The sequence below is a fragment of the Homarus americanus genome, unplaced genomic scaffold (assembly GCF_018991925.1).
Source record: "Homarus americanus isolate GMGI-L3 unplaced genomic scaffold, GMGI_Hamer_2.0 scaffold41366, whole genome shotgun sequence".
Lineage (NCBI taxonomy): Eukaryota > Metazoa > Arthropoda > Malacostraca > Decapoda > Nephropidae > Homarus > Homarus americanus.
Window position 1 is genome coordinate 2524033 of NW_024723541.1, and position 16677 is coordinate 2540709.

Sequence of the window (16677 nt, forward strand, 5' to 3'; positions counted from 1 at the left end):
GGGGTGACGATCTAACAGTAGGGGCGAGTGTCCTGGTGCGTTGTCCAGCAGCAACAAAATCTTGAATGGCACATTCTGTTGCTCACAGAATTTCTTCACATCGGGAACGAAACAGTCATCAAACCAGGAGAGGGACAGTGTAGAGAACATCCACGCCTTACGTGCGGTCAGCCAGTGGACATTTAGCTTGGTCATGTCCATGCTCTTGTAGGCTTGCGTGCTGTGTGGATCACCGATAACTTGAGCTTACAGGTACCGGAGGCATTGGTGGTGAACAGGACGGTGATGCGCTCCTTCTGCAACTTCCGGCACCGACACTTGCTGGCATTCTTCACAACGAAGGTCTTGGAAGGTAGCTTTTTCCAAAAAAGACCAGATTCGTCCATGTTAAACACCTGGTAGTCGGTGTACTGTCCTTCCTCCATAATCTCATGTAAAAACGGAGGAAATTCCCTAGCCACAACACGGTCAGCACTAGCTTCTTCACCACCAATGTTGATATTGGTGATCTTGTTTCTCTTCTTAAACCTCTGTAACCACCCAGGAAGCATTAAAGGGTTTGGGCTCTGTAATTCCCATCTTGCGTGACACTGCAGCATACAGTTCACGTGCGTACTCCTTAACTGAGCGCGTGTCCACCGCCATGTTCCGTCGCGCCTGACGCACCAAGTAGCTCACAAGTAATTTTTCCATCTTGAGAAGCACCTGGTTGTGGAAATATTTGATCATAGAAGCACCTGTAGACTTTGTGATGTTCATGTGCTCCTTTATCTTGGCTGCATCCTTCTTAATTGTCCTGATAGTTGATTTGTTAACACCATGCTGGCGCGCGAGATCAACCTGTCTTGTTCCTTTCTCCAACTCTTGTATGATCTTATATTTGATTTTGTAGCTTAAGGAACGTCGTGTCTTCTTTGGCTTAGGGCGGCTGGGTCCAGGTAATGCAAGGTTTATTTGTGGTGGTGGTGGTCCGGTGGAAGCCATTCTTATGGAACAATGGATACCGATATACTCGGTGTAGCCTGGAGGGGTGTAACTGACGCGGTAGGTCAAGGGGCTTGAACGCTCCCGCGGCGGGGCACGTCATAGTACTAAATTAAACCAATCACAGCTAGCAGGGAGGGAAGTAAGGATGCTTTGCCCAATCACAGTCCGCTACGTCATATGACGTCACCGATAACGCAACAAAGACATACACTGCACAACCTACTTGCGCCGCTTACACAACATGGCGGATGGCCGGAGGTTTGGATCCAAAAATGGCGCGGCGCGTGAGGACCGCCAGCCGCTCTCCGCGTAAAGGGGTACACGCACAGTGGAAAGTGAGCATTCCGGTTTCGGCAGGGTACTGCATAAACGTGGAAACGCGTAAAGTGGGACCGCGTAAAGCGAGGGTTGACTGTAGTTGATAATGCATTGCTTGTTAATATGCTAATGCATAGGATGCTTATTTCTCTGTGATATTGGGGGCTTGAAGTGTATTCAGATATATTTTTTGTTATAATGCAATTATCTCAGCCTTTGAGGAATATCACTGTTCATCTTCAGGTTTGTTGCTGGAGTAATCCTTCGTGAAAGAATTCCTGCATTTGAACGGATGCTGTGGCGTGCGTGTCGTGGCAATGTGTTCCTTCGACAAGCTGAAATGGATGATCCATTAGAGGACCCAGCCTCTGTGAGTTGTAATACTTAAGTTAGATGTAAGGCCACATCACAGTATCCTTGTAAGAATTAGGATAATTAAGAAATGCTTGTCAAGGCATCTCATTTTCTCAGTCAATTACTTTACTTACCTGTGTTTTTCCTTGAATTTTATCTTATTCGTTCCTTTATTTTTTGTAGTACATTTTGGTACAGTTGAATTTGGTATGTAGTTCCTCATTTGCCATTATTCTTACACTGTGATGATGCAGTTAATACTTGCATAACCATACTGAATACTGTATGTGTTCTGTACTGTGTATCAGCTTCCTCAGGCAAATAAAAATTATCTCTCAGGGTGAGCAAGTCTACAAGTCGGTGTTCATCATCTTCTTCCAAGGAGATCACCTGAAGATGCGTGTCAAAAAGATTTGTGAGGGTTTCCGAGCTACCATGTACCCTTGTCCTGAAGCTCCAGCTGATAGACGTGAAATGGCTATGGGGGTTAAGACACGTCTAGATGATCTCAATACTGTGAGTACTGTAAGAAAAAAAAGGTGAGCTTTGGATAAATTTCTGAAAATTATTTAGTGGTTCCATAAATGGTACTTATCATGACACATCAATTCTGTACAGGTATTGAGCCAGACACAAGACCATCGTCATCGAGTGTTGGTGTCTGCTGCGAGAAATATCCGGGCCTGGATGATGAAAGTTTGGAAGATAAAGAGTATTTATCATACACTCAACATGTTTAACTTGGATGTCATCCAGAATGGTCTGATTGCTGAATGCTGGATCCCTGTTGCTAATTTGGAGGATGTGCAGTTGGCTCTTCGGCGAGGCACTGTAAGTACAGTATATACAGTACTGTGATAAACCAGGCCACTTGCATAATATGCACCAGTACTGTAGAAAGTCCCTCACACTACAAGGACAGTAATGAAATAATTACACTGTAAATTTTGTACAGTATTGAATCCCATGTACTATAAATATTTTAAGTCACATTAAATAATAAGCTGTTACTTCCTTTTCAGGAAAAGAGCGGGAGTTTACCGGCAATTCTAAACCGATTGAGCACACATGAGGCCCCACCTACATTTCATCGTACAAACAAATTTACAAAAGCCTTTCAAACACTGATAGATTCCTATGGTGTGGCTACGTATCGGGAGATAAACCCGGGTAATTAATCACTTGTATTTTAATTTTTCCAGAAAAATTCCCTCAACATTCATAATTCTTTTGTTGATACTTTGAACCATCCTGAAACATTAGCTTAGACCATTTTTTTCTTATATATATATATATATATATATATATATATATATATATATATATATATATATATATATATATATATATATATATATATATATATATATATATATATATATATATATATATATATATAAAACTATAGTTTGGGAGGTATGAGAACAAAATTAGGCTTTATTTTAATAGCAAGTGATAGGAGAATGATAAGTTAGTGGGTTGGAGAATTTAATCAATGATGAAGTAAAATAAAAGTGAAACCATAACTTGTTAAAGAAAGAATGTGAAGGAATGAATATATCACTCAAAGATTTATGATAAAACCACATGACAAAGAATGTTCAGGCTGCTTTCCAATAGAATGATCTAATTTCTTTCCTCAGCACCGTACACCATCATAACATTCCCATTCCTGTTTGCCGTTATGTTTGGTGACGTTGGACATGGAATAATTATGGCACTCTTTGGGGGTTGGATGGTGTGGCGAGAAAAACCGCTAGCAGCTAAGAAGACAGACAATGAGGTATAGTATATGAAGTGAAAGAATTTATTTGAAATAATTCTTTTGGGTGTATTGGTGTATTTAAATACTGTATTATCACATGATCTGGTTTGTTCTTAACTCATTAGAGAAGCTATTTGTCTTAGATAAATTGTAATGCTAGAATTTATCTTAAATGTTAATGTTCTTAACTTTGTTTTCGAATATGTAGAAATTAGGGTGCCCAAGATTTAGTCACTAGAATTTACTGATACTGTACAGCTAAATGAAGTTTTCAATTGTGATATTTCTGTAGAAATAAGAAATTTGTATTTGAGTGTGTACAGTATAGTATATTGATTACTACTGTATAATATTAATGTTGATGGAAAAGACCACTTCAAATGGATTTATTTAAGAAGCTAGTTATAAATGTGTCATTATTTCAGATCTGGAACATATTCTTTGGAGGTCGCTACATCATCCTCTTGATGGGTCTGTTCTCCATGTACACTGGACTCATCTATAATGATATCTTCTCCAAATCCATGAATTTATTTGGCTCTTCCTGGCATGGAGTCTATGAGTGAGTTTATTACCAAATACAATACAGGAATCTTAAAAAAAATGTCATACAATACCTATCAATGTAGATAAAGATGAAGTTAATACTTGGTAGTCGTGCAGTTAGTAAGTGTCACCTATACCTTTTTTAAGGTACCAGTGTCATTTTTTCCCAGTGAAATGACATTGTTTTAGCCGAGAATTGTTGTCAGAGCAGTACTGATACAAATGGCAAAGACATACACCTCTGCAACTGCCCTGCTTGGGGGTTTTAGGGGCAAATGCAATACAGATGCAGCTGTTCATTAGTCAGGTGATGGCTTTTGAGATGGATATTAATAAAGTAAAGAGATGTGGTTTTGGAGGATTTTCAGCACAGTGCTTGTTGATGTCCTCATTTTGGTTAAAATACAGTAATATCTCAGTTAATCGGAATCCCTCAAACCCGGAACTCTCCGATAGCTGGAAGGAATTGAAATTTTCTCGGAAAATCGTTCTTAATGCCGTAATTTTCCGGAAAATTACAGCTTTGGGAATAATTTTCCAAGGGGCACATTTTCCGGAAATTCAGAGAAAATTTTTCTGGTACCCTGAAAATTCTGGGGATAGGGGATGCTTTTCCGGGTTCGAGAGATGATGTAATGGGCAATTTCTGGAACTTCCGAGAAAATTTTTTCATTACCAGGAAAATTCCGGGGATGAGGGATGCTTTTCCAGGTTCGAGAGAGTCGTCTCGTTACCCGGAAGTCTCTCATTCCCGGAAGTGCTCTGCACCAATTGTTCTGGCTAACGTAGATAACACTGCTATGGCACTAGCTTCCTTCCTGGCACATTCACATTTCAGTAGTATCAGCTGTTGTAGTGACACAGAATATTTACTGTTTCATTATTCTGTTTATGGATATTTAATTATCACTGTGTACCTGACTTATGAGTTTTATCTTGCACTCATGATATGTGTTTTATCATTCTTATCGTATTTTCTTTCAAATCTGCATGATGAGGTTATCCCATAGACACTGTACATCCTTTAATCTTCATCTCGAAATTTCTTTAAAGTTTCATCTCTGTATTTAATCCTAAAAAAGATTTAATGACAACAAATGAGGGAGGGGATGGGTTGTCCAGTGTCCACCCTACAGAACTGAAGAAAAAGGCTTGCAAGAGTGAAATAAATATCCTTTACATCCTTTTCTGTGCTTTCACTTACAGGTTATCAGAGTCCTCTCACATTTCATACTTGTCTTGCACTAATCTCTGTTTTGTGATCCACCCCACTTGAGTGTGAGAGAGGTAAAGGTAATGAATGGATTGATGGAAATACTGTAGTAAGAATATTGTGCTTCCCTTACAGTGAATCTACCATCGAGCACAACAAAGAACTCATATTAGATCCAGGAAATCGTGAACAGTATAGCCAGACCCCATACCCATTTGGTCTGGATCCCATGTGGCAACTATCCACCAATAAAATCAACTTTTACAATTCCTACAAAATGAAGATCTCGATTATATTTGGAATTATCCACATGATGTTTGGTGTGATCCTCAGTGTATGGAACCACAGGTAAGGCTTGCTTTTGTAATAGTTCCTTAGTGAAAAAAAGTAAGATAAAATATGCCCTTGAACCATTTAACTCACATGTAAGCCTTGTAATTCTTGGTTATACAGTACAGTATTACATATTTTGTTTATTTCTATTAATATCTATGCCCCTGTATCTGAGTATGCATATATCTGAGTAAATCTTTCTTGTCATCAGATTCTTCGACAGATCCATGAATATCTACTGTGAGTTCATCCCCCAGGTGTTGTTTTTAACCTGCCTGTTCGTGTATATGGTCTTCCTTGTGTTCCATAAGTGGGTATGGTATGGTGCACTTGGGACTGTGTCACAGTCTTCAAGTTGTGCACCATCCATCCTTATTACCTTCATCAACATGGTGAGTTTTATGGTTATTGTATAGTTTAGTGCTAGTAGAGGGAATTGTTCATCCCTAGTCAGAGAGATTTATTTACCTCTTGAGAATTTTTATCATTCAGATGGTTCCACAGGTACTTGGATGGGAACCTTCAAGACCAGACTTGGTTAGGGCTTCAGTTATCACACAAAAGAAGATTATTTTCTACTTAAGCAATTCTTAAAGAAAACAGTTTAAGTGATATAGGTTTTTAATTAATGAAGAATTTTTGAGGAAAGCAGTTTTAATAACTTTTATATTATTTTAGCCTCTTTACCCACAAAAGACAAGTATGATTTGGAGGCTGTGTGATAGATGTTTTGTTGAAGCTTTAATTGTAATAATGGAAATGAAAGCGACTCACATAATTTAAAACATTTCTATTATTTTTTTATCATTAAGTAAAAATTTATAGAACAGACCAGAAAGAATAATTGTAAGAACCACTTTCCTTGATATCTAGAGATTATGTCTCGTCCTCAATTTATAGAAACTGATAGACAACTTGACATTGAGAAATGATGGCTTGTCTACCATATGTTGTGTGTTTTGTACCACATTGGGAAGGGAGATGATATTTGCACAGTAAAAATATTGGCAAGATTATTTTGAACATGGGAAATGTTATGATAGAAAGAAAAGAAGTTGGTACAATTGTAGTTTTTCTGATACATGAATAGAAAGAACATCTTCACTACGGTTAATATTTACTTTTTAGGTACTGGTAAAAGGATATCAAGATCACGAGGGTGAAGATTGCTCGCCGTACATGTTTGCTGGACAGTTTGGAATCCAGAGGTTCCTTCTTATAGTTGCCCTCCTATGTGTACCATGGATGCTGTGTGTCAAACCATTCCTTCTCCATCGCAATAACAAACGAAGACAGCTGGTACGAAATTTGTCTTATGAAATATAATGTACTATTGCTGTGGGTAAGGGAGAGAAAGAGAGAGAGAGAGAGAGAGAGAGACTGTTATACTGGGGAATTATTGAATTGAAATTACTGTATTTCCTTGTGGGTATGAAGCATGGATTCTGGGTACAAGAAGAAGCAACAGAGAAGCAGTGGCAAGTGATACTCCAGGTATGTGAGAACAATATGTGGGATAGATAGGATGCAGAGGATATGATGTATGGAAATGGGTAGGTGTCAAAGGGAAGGAAGTGGTGGGTAGAAAGTGAGTCAGGGCCAGCTAGCTCCAGTAGTATGAACATATTGCAGGGATGGACAGTGAAAGATTGGCAAGATTTTATATAATTTTTTTTTATTATTATTATTTATTTTAATTGTAAGGTGGATAGCCAAAAAGAAGTGTTTATTTTATAAGTGGATGGATGGATGGTAAAAAGATTGTATGATTCAAATGTGGATGGGAGGAGGGAAAAGTATAAGACGACCAAGAAGGAAAGATGGGGTGAAGATGCACCAGTAATGACAGGGATGGACTTACAGGAAGCAAAAGAGTATACAAATCAGTGGCAGAAAAGGTATGGTGTTGGTAGGTGATGTTGGTTCATATGAAGGGAAAGTTTAACCAGAGATATTTAGGCTGTGGAAGAAGAGTACCAAAACAGAATCCATCTTTTACAACAGGAAGAATGAATGAATGACAATGGAAGAAGTGAGAATGTGTGTGTGTGTGTGTGTGTGTGTGTGTGTAAAACATGGATTTGGTGATATCAAAGGGATGGCCTGACAGAACAGAATGCCCCCCCCAATAACACGACACAGAGTACACAACGCTCACTTTTGATGTCTATTTTTTTTTCCCTTGCACCATGATGTTTTCATTGGTGGTCAGGATCATCAGCTTCATTGTTTATGGTCCTACCGTGCGCGTACAGAACAAAGCGTTTGTTCCGTCAATCTTGTCATTTGTGATCATCTTTCCAACCAACTTTCTGTCTGTCCATTCGCTACTATGTTAGGATTTTTCCTTTATGAAATGAAGTTCTGCAATACTGTATAGTACAGTAGTTGTTTGTTGTTTGCAAGACAGGAAATATGATTTTATGTTCTTAAATATTTTTTCAGGAGACTAGTACAAAAAACAACTTGTCCTCAAAGACCAACTTTCAGGGTAGGTGCTATAGACATCGATCAGAATTGTTACAATCAAAAGAGGTTAGAGGTAACAAGAATTCAGATGCATTTATTGTTTGTGAGAAATGTGAATATAGCAGTAATATGAAACAGAAGGAGAAAGATTATCAAGACTATGACAAGGTATGTTCAAGAGTCATTATTATTATATCTGTTTGTCACTGCTGTAGTAAGGGAAGATTTTCATCATGGAAACCAGTTTAGTTTGGATTGATTAAGTTATGACTGAAAATGTTGTTTTGCTTTTTTAGGGGTGGACTTACTGGCATTGGGTGATGCTAGGTTGTGTGAAATAATACGGATAAATCAGATTGAACTCTTAGGGCCTCTTTCTGGAAGGGAAATAAAGAAGCAGAAGATATTTGTTACAATAGTCAGTATGAATGAATGAATGAACGAATGAATGAGAATTACAATGCACAATGCATTATAGCAGGAAACAGCTTGCAAAATTTGGGGGGGGGGGGAAGTCTTGTTTTAACTTTGTAAATATAGAATACATGTAGCATACTTTATACTGTAGAGGTGAAATGGAGTATTCCCTTTGCTGTCGCTTGGAATCAGATATGACAATCATTCACTGATGACACAATCATCATCACAGTTTTACAGCCATTTTCAACATTCATTAGTGAGCTCAAAGGTGACTTATTAAGGAAAGGTATAACTATCTCAGCTAGCCATTGATTTTCTCTACCCATTGTTCATAGCCCCAATTAAATTAGAGTTTGCCCCCTGAACATGTTTCTCTGCCCATTAGAATGTGGCTTAAGGGAAAGAATCTGGGTGTGTCTTAGTGGACATATTGAATGTACCCAGCAAGCAGAAGCACTATTTGTTTGAATTCAGTGCTTGGCAGGAATGCCAATCATCCTGGTTATATCAATACTGTACCTTTAAGCATTTAATTTTATCTCTAAATTAATATATTTTCCAGTTATTTTACATTTTTAAGAAAGTTTCACTCTAACAAAAGATGAGACCAAATGAATTTGGCAGTGATATGTAAACTGGGAGGGGAAGCGGCAGAGGAATACGTTAGTTGGTCAGTGTTCTAAGGCTGTCAAAAGTAGACTGCCGCTGTTGTATATCCCCCCCCCCCCCAACTTATAGGAAACAAATCATAGTGATGTAAAGCTGCATATTTGTGTCCTGCCTGAAGAATTTAAATGTTTTACCCATCATTTCCTGTAGCTCTAGTTGATATTGATTTGATTATTTTTTCACCCAGCTTGAAATTACTCGTATACTTGGGAAGATCTTGCAAGAAGTACAAATATTATAATTTTCATTGCAGGTGACACAAGCCAATGGAGGTGAGGGAATGGTGGAGGAAGGTGGTGAAGCAGCAGCTGCAGCAGCAGCAGCAGCAGTGACAGAGGAGCTCCATGACATGGGTGAAGTGATGATTCACCAGGGCATCCACACTATTGAATATGTTCTAGGTTCTGTGTCACATACTGCTTCATATCTTCGACTATGGGCTTTGTCTTTAGCTCATGCACGTAAGTGTGGGGTTGAACTGATTTCTTGCTGAAATTTGAGATGTCTGTATTAGGTGAAATTAAAAGAGAATGTAAATTCATTAGTTATGAGTTGCAACTTTCATATTTGAAATCTATATGCTGTTAAACAGTTTTTGGATAGACAGCATCTTCTGACACTACACACTTTTTTTTTCTTGTGTTAACTATTGTAACTCTTTATGGGTCTGCCTACCTAATTATCAACTGAAGAAAGTTCAAACAGTGTTGAACAGGGTTGCCAGGCTTATTTTTGCTTTCCCACTGAGGACTCTCACTACCCCCATTCTTGATCAAATTACATTAGCTTCCAATTACAGTTAGGATAGAGTTCAGACTCTGTCTAATGACTTTTTAGACACTAAATTTTGGTAAGCTCAAGTATTTGGCAAACCAACTAATTACACGGACTACACATTCTGAAATGATTTTGCATAGTAGTGATGATCCTTCATGCCTTGAGGAGCCTAGAACAGTACTGGAATGTTCTTTTTCTGCTCCATCCTTTTCCAATACATCACCCAGATTGTACAATTAGTTGCCTGCACCCATGAAGCAGCTGACTTCTGTGGAAGCCTTTAAGAAACAACAAGATCTTTCTTTTTTTGAAAGACTATAATTCTGAACAGTGAGAATTACAGGGCTTGGGAAGTTTATGAATGATAGAAATTGAACTGTCACTTTTTATGATCTTTTATTGAAGTATAATTTTGAAAAATTTGAAAATGGCTTGAAAAAATATATTTTTTCCCAGTGACATCGGTACTGTGCAACACTCATTGTTCTACCATCTTCATATGGCACTAGCTGTGTTGTGTTTTGTGTTGTCCGTCAGTGATGGTTAACGGTTTTCACTAAGTCACACCGCGACGGTTACAACACTTAAACTCAACAACCCACAAATACAGTGAGTGCCATGGTGTGACCGAGTGAAAACAGTTAAATGGCACTGATGGGTCACGTGATGCCAGATAACCCTCAGGTTCATGTCACGTCTTTTTGTAAAATTAGGTTACGTTTACACAAAATATTAGGTTCCTAACTGGCATACAGTAGTTTATAGTGTATGTGAATTATTTAGGATTCTCGAATAAAAAAAATCACCCTATACATGAAGGGCTACAATAACCTGCCAGCCAGTGGTGTCTGTCTGTAACTGCACTTTAATTTTAGCGTAAAAATGCCTCTAATTATGTGAACGGGACCAGTATTTTTTGCGGACACTGTAAATACCTAATATATCGTACGTGACATGTAACCAATGCTGTTCCTTGTTTTGTTTTTTTATTATTTTTCCTTTTTTTACTTTAATTTTTCTGTAAAAATGTGAAATACTTTTTGGCGAACTTGGCATGATTCGCAAGTAAAATTGACACAAAGTAAGCCAGTATTTGAAGTTCTTTTCGGTGTCTTAAAAAGGCTCAGAAATCAGGAAAGGGCTCCATTTCAAACATTCTGGATTCTCAAGGTTGTACTGTAATTTATTATTTTTATTTATGTATTTATTTATTTATTTATTTATCTTGTCTTTGGGGGAGGCAGGGGAGGAGGAGTACGTGGTTAAATATAAAGTTAATTAATGTAATCATATAAACAATAATTAATATTTTGTTGCCAGAGCTAAGTGAAGTACTGTGGTCAATGGTGCTGCAAATTGGACTAACCTCTGGTGGTGAGGGTGGAAGTGGAGGTATTGTCATGTACTTAATCTTCGCTTTCTGGGCATTTCTGACTGTGGCTATCTTAGTGCTGATGGAAGGCCTCTCTGCGTTCCTCCATACACTTCGATTGCATTGGTAATTTGTTTGTTTTACCTTAGTACAGTATCTAGGTTTTGGATTATAAATAAAAATTCAGTGTTAGACATTCTGATGTGTGTGTAATTAGCTACAGTACTGATTAAAATAAAAACAGGTTGTGTATTGAGTACCCAGGGGGAGAGGTTGGACACAGGTGTAGCTTCCATGCGATATCCAGATCATTGACTGACTATCATGGGAACACACTCGCATGCCTCTCTCAGCATTTTCCAATGATATAAAAAATTAGCAAAAATTTTGTAGTTTTTGAAATTTGGGTCATATAATAACGGTACTCTTATGTTCATTTCATGATATTTTAACCATACTTACCATCACATCTTCCTTATTATTACCAATAACACTTATATTTTGTATTATACACTCATTATATTATCTGTGAAGTTTCTGCCATTTCTCTTAAATTTAAAGTTTTCTGGAAAGCTCCATATGTTAGTATCCTAGATAGACTGTTTTCTCACTAATGCATTCTTCTTTTTGCCAGGGTGGAGTTCCAGAGTAAGTTCTACGGAGGCACAGGTTATCCCTTTGTTCCATTTGCCTTTGAAACTATTCTTGATCAGGCAGAAAATGCTGTAGTTGAACAGTAAGTTGGTGATCGGAGAAAATGCTTAACGGAGAATGAATCTTGCAACTCGAATACCTTGGATGTACTGCTCTCAAAAAACAAGGTACGACCACTGCTTAAGTATATTATTGTGTTCCTATAAAATCACTTATCATAGGTCTTGCAAGGAGTTCTCTAAAACATTTAATATTTGCAAAGGATTTCATTCTGACATTAATCAGAACATTTTATGAGGAGTGTTGAATAGCTGTATAAAGTCAACAGTACACTATTACTTAATTAAAACAATGTAAGGTGATTTACACACCTCTCTCAATACCCCGATCTCTAACAAGTTGACCTATACACAGCTTTTACACTTATGATCTCCAACAAGGTTGACTTGAGCACATCTTCACTATTTTTTGACAGGTTGACATTAACAGAATTTCACTATCATCATCTTTAACAGTATAACATAAACATTTATGTTATACTGTAAAAGATGATGATAGTGAAATTCTGTTAATGTCAACCTGTCAAAAAATAGTGAAGATGTGCTCAAGTCAACCTTGTTGGAGATCATAAGTGTAAAAGCTGTGTATAAGTCAACTTGTTAGAGATCGGGGTATTGAGAGAGGTGCGTAAATCACCTTGCCAGGGATCATTACTGCAAAAGGTGCCTTTGAAATAACTTATTAGAGATCATAATAGTGAAAGGAATGTGTAATCAACTTGTTGGAGACCTTGAGGGGTAAAAGGTGTGGTTTTATAAGTCATCCATTCAAAGATCATGGTGGTGTTTCTGGAAAGAACATGACCACATTTCAACAGTACCCTCTATTTCCATTTTTGTGCAGTGCAGCCGATTTCATTTTGCTTGAAAGTCCAGAACTTTCACATGAATTGTACACATTAATTTTTCTTTGTGCCTGTTTTTGGGTTTACCATAATGAATAAAGCTTCTGTAACAGAAAAAAAAATATGAAAATAAACTTGATATTTTGACAGTGGCATGCAGCATTTTAGTAAAAAATGGAGAGTTGGACAAATTTAGATGTTTTATTCTGTTTATTTAAATATCAACAATAGGATGGGGACTTGGGGCTTATGTATAACTTCACAAAAATTTAGTCATCCACTTAAAGTTTATAGTAATCATTCTTCCAGCACCATATTACATAAATTGGGCTATTTTTTGTCATTAGATATAAAAAATGGTGAAGTAGCATGTTATCTAAAACACAAAATGATATTATCATTGTTTGAAAGCTACAGTACCAGTGATTAATTGGATGTATGGTCTCTGAGAATCATAGTTATTGAGAAGAATGTTGTATATACCAGTTCTTTTGGGTTTGTCAGAATAGTTGTTGTATGCTTTGAGATTATAAGTTGTGAAATCTAGGTCATTTAAACAATGTGTCCTTAGCTCCTTCATCCTCTGAAAGTCTGGTCAGACTTGAAATATTCTGCTGTGTTTTTATGGTTCACACTTTACATGCACATACTGTATATGCTTCATATACTGTAATGAAATGTTGATAAAATTTGTACAACTGCTTACCCATTTATTAAAATACTGGTATATTCAAAATTTGTCATAAATATACAACTTCCATTCTTATATAGCTACAATACTGTACTGTATACTAAATTCATGAGAGAGAAATTGCTGTCATGTTTCATTCTACAATATTGTTCCTGTTTGCACTTAATAATTCTTTGCTCTTGATGATTTCATATACTGTATTTTATTTTGTTTTGTGCACAACTTATAATTTTTATACAGAGAATATCCATAAATATGTGTAAATGAAAATGATTTTGATATTTTATACTACAGTTTTAAAATATATTGTCACACTTGGCATTTGCCCAAACACTCACATTCTTTGACACTTATATATGCAGTCCTTATTTTGTAATTATTATATTTGAAACTGTTACTCATAATATCTCTAAAGCTTTTTTTTCACACTTGAATACAGTATTCTGCATACAGAGAATGGCATGTGCTAAATCCCAGTTTCATGAGTACATTATGTTCTATGTTAATATAAGGTAAGTACTGTAGAGCTGGAAATTATTTCTTGTTGATCTAGATGTACCAAGTTAGTGTAAAAGATGTTTAAGTACATAACCATAAACACTTACAAGTAGTTGTATTTACCATAATAAAATTTCATTGTAAGAACCAAATATACTTACTACAATACTGTACTGTATAGGTGCAAAGAAATTACTTCATGCCCATGAACATGTTATCTTCAAAAACTAAATACAGTACTCAAATGATACCTCAAGCCTACCAAAGGATGTCTGATATGATCTACAACATGTGTTATACAGGTTGTCAATCCCTTATCCGAAATCCTTGGGGCCAAAGGCATTTCGGATTTCGTAATTTTTCGGTTTTCAGAATGTTTTTTTTTTTTTTTTTTTTTATATACGTGAATTAGCCCCCCAGGCCCCGATGTGGGTCAGTGATCTATGCCCGGGTGGGCTAATACTTGTTTAAAAAGAAAAAAAAAAAGTTTTGCTCCACAAAAAGAAAAAAACCTTTCGGTTTTCGGAATTTCGGTTAAGCAGTTGTCAACCTGTAGTATTTGCTCTCATGAATACTAAGGATATAAAGATATATTTTAAAATAATTTTTATTTACCACTTAGATGTTCAAGAAAATGGTTAGGTTATGATGTCTAGGTAGGCTGATACAGTACTTTAACTTAGACATGTGATTACTCAGGCTTTGGCTTCTTAAGTATTTATTTTTTTTATGTGTAAATATACAAATCTTTTATCATTATTGATTGGGAAAGGTGATACATAAAATTATATTGATTTTATTTAACAAGGCTTTCATTTTCTAATTGTAAAATCTGTGGTTTGGTGAAGAATCCAGTAATTGAGAGTAGGTTTATTAAACACAGCATATATTTTCTCATGCTCTGAAAGAATGCTCTTCATCTAAATAACATTCTTGTAAATCATTTCAAGTTACTGCACTCATCATTGTATAGACATACATTTTAAAGATTTTATTGTTGCTTATAGATTATTCCTTTATAGAACATATATTTATGGACTTCATTGCATGTCAGAGGACTGTAAAAGCTAATTTCCTGGAATGTTGTATTATGAGTATTAAATTTAACATTTAATGGCAAGATTGTACACAAAATTTAGGAAAATTAGAACATGACAAAACACAGGAGGGGTTGGAGCTTATGGATTTAAGGAAGGGAGGTCCAAACATGGTTTATTGACCATATATGTAAGAGGTTAACAATAGGCAATCTATCCTCAGTGTGAGGATTTTATGGAATGCCATTTTGTTCATCAAAGGTTAACAAAATTGTCATAGCACGATACAGTCTGAAGACTAAAGGGAGTGACATTCTGTCCCTTAGAGAGGATAATGAGACGTGCTATGAGATTGATGAATATGAGGCATTTAGTCTTGCAAAGAGAAAAGTCAGTGTGCTTCTCTTTTTACCCAGTAGTTAAACAGCTTACCGTGTCATTCTTCCCACCAGTCACAGGGCTTAATATATGGCAATATACTCTGGAGGAGAGGCTAATTGTCACTGCTCCCCTCCAACCAGTTTCAGTAAGAGGTTTGCTAAGGTGCAGTATTGTCCCTTTTTGTGAGTAAAAAGGAAAAGTAGGTAAGTAATATTTTAAAAGTATAAAAGTACAAAGGTTATCAAATCATAAAATTTTCAGCAAAGGTAATCATATATTAGCAGAATAATCACAATTAATTGTACTGTATGATGTATCATGTTCCAGAGGATGTTAAGAAAAATTATTCACTGTTGTTATTTTACCTTGTTATTTATACCTTGAAAATGCTTTACATTGTAGCCCCAGTTTAATAGGTGTAAGGAATTGATTTCGCTCCATTGTGATGTTCACACTTGAATATCTTGAAAGCAGTAAATATTAAGTAAGAGAAAACTACTTAATTAAAAACTCAATGCACTATTGAGTATTATAACATCCAGGCTACGGTGGACATGCACACATACAGTATATGGAAGAACTAATTGACATAGTGTTCCTCTTATACATAAAATGTAATGGTTCATGATAGATATTAAATTCATTGAAGTATATTTACAGATTACCCTCTGCTGCTGCATCAGAAAGGAATTTTATTTAAGTTGCATAATAACATGTCCTAAAAAATGCTAAGTTCAGAAATATAACATGTAGTATATCCCTTTATCATTATTAGAACTTTGGTTGCAATTAGGTACAGTACTGAAAATCAGACCTAGAGAGAATATTACTGATGTGTCTTATAAAACTTTAGTCACAATTCATGATGAAATGTTATTATTTTGCTCATGTACTATACCATTGGAGAACAAATATGAAGACTTAGCAAAAATTGGATAATGTAAATGGAATTCCTTCAGTTTGTAAGGGTGAACCCTTCATAATTTTACTGGTCAGAAAATATGTAATCCCTAGTCATTAGATTGGCAGTCAAGAAGTCTAATTTATCTTGTATATCAATAAATTAGTTAGAAAATTATAATGGTTCTTCATTTTACCTGTTATTACCCTGACTGAAAATTGGCACAGGATGCGATGATGTCTCTCTGCCTGTTTGTTTTCTGTTTAAGTTTTCATAAATTCTTTCAATTGATATCAGTTTTGATGTGAATGTGTGAGAGAATTGTTCAATATGAAATGAGACAGACAGTCTAGGAAGAAATAGAAAATTCTTGGAAATAATATTTTAT

General features: G+C 36.1%; 1 protein-coding gene across 2 annotated transcripts in view; it reads left to right on the forward strand.

Moving 5' to 3' along the window:
• LOC121863513 (V-type proton ATPase 116 kDa subunit a1-like) overlaps window positions 1-16466 on the forward strand; it is a 39715-nt gene extending 23249 nt beyond the window's left edge. For both annotated transcript variants that reach the window (XM_042362192.1, XM_042362193.1), the window contains exons 6-17: window positions 1549-1675; window positions 1999-2175; window positions 2278-2490; window positions 2682-2829; window positions 3303-3442; window positions 3850-3986; window positions 5319-5531; window positions 5728-5908; window positions 6645-6815; window positions 9328-9535; window positions 11172-11349; window positions 11858-16466. In XM_042362192.1, coding sequence (XP_042218126.1) covers window positions 1549-1675; window positions 1999-2175; window positions 2278-2490; window positions 2682-2829; window positions 3303-3442; window positions 3850-3986; window positions 5319-5531; window positions 5728-5908; window positions 6645-6815; window positions 9328-9535; window positions 11172-11349; window positions 11858-11963 — 1999 coding nt within the window. In that variant the 3' untranslated portion in view covers window positions 11964-16466. The remainder of the gene's footprint in view (window positions 1-1548; window positions 1676-1998; window positions 2176-2277; window positions 2491-2681; window positions 2830-3302; window positions 3443-3849; window positions 3987-5318; window positions 5532-5727; window positions 5909-6644; window positions 6816-9327; window positions 9536-11171; window positions 11350-11857) is intronic.
• Window positions 16467-16677: the final 211 nt, after the last annotated feature.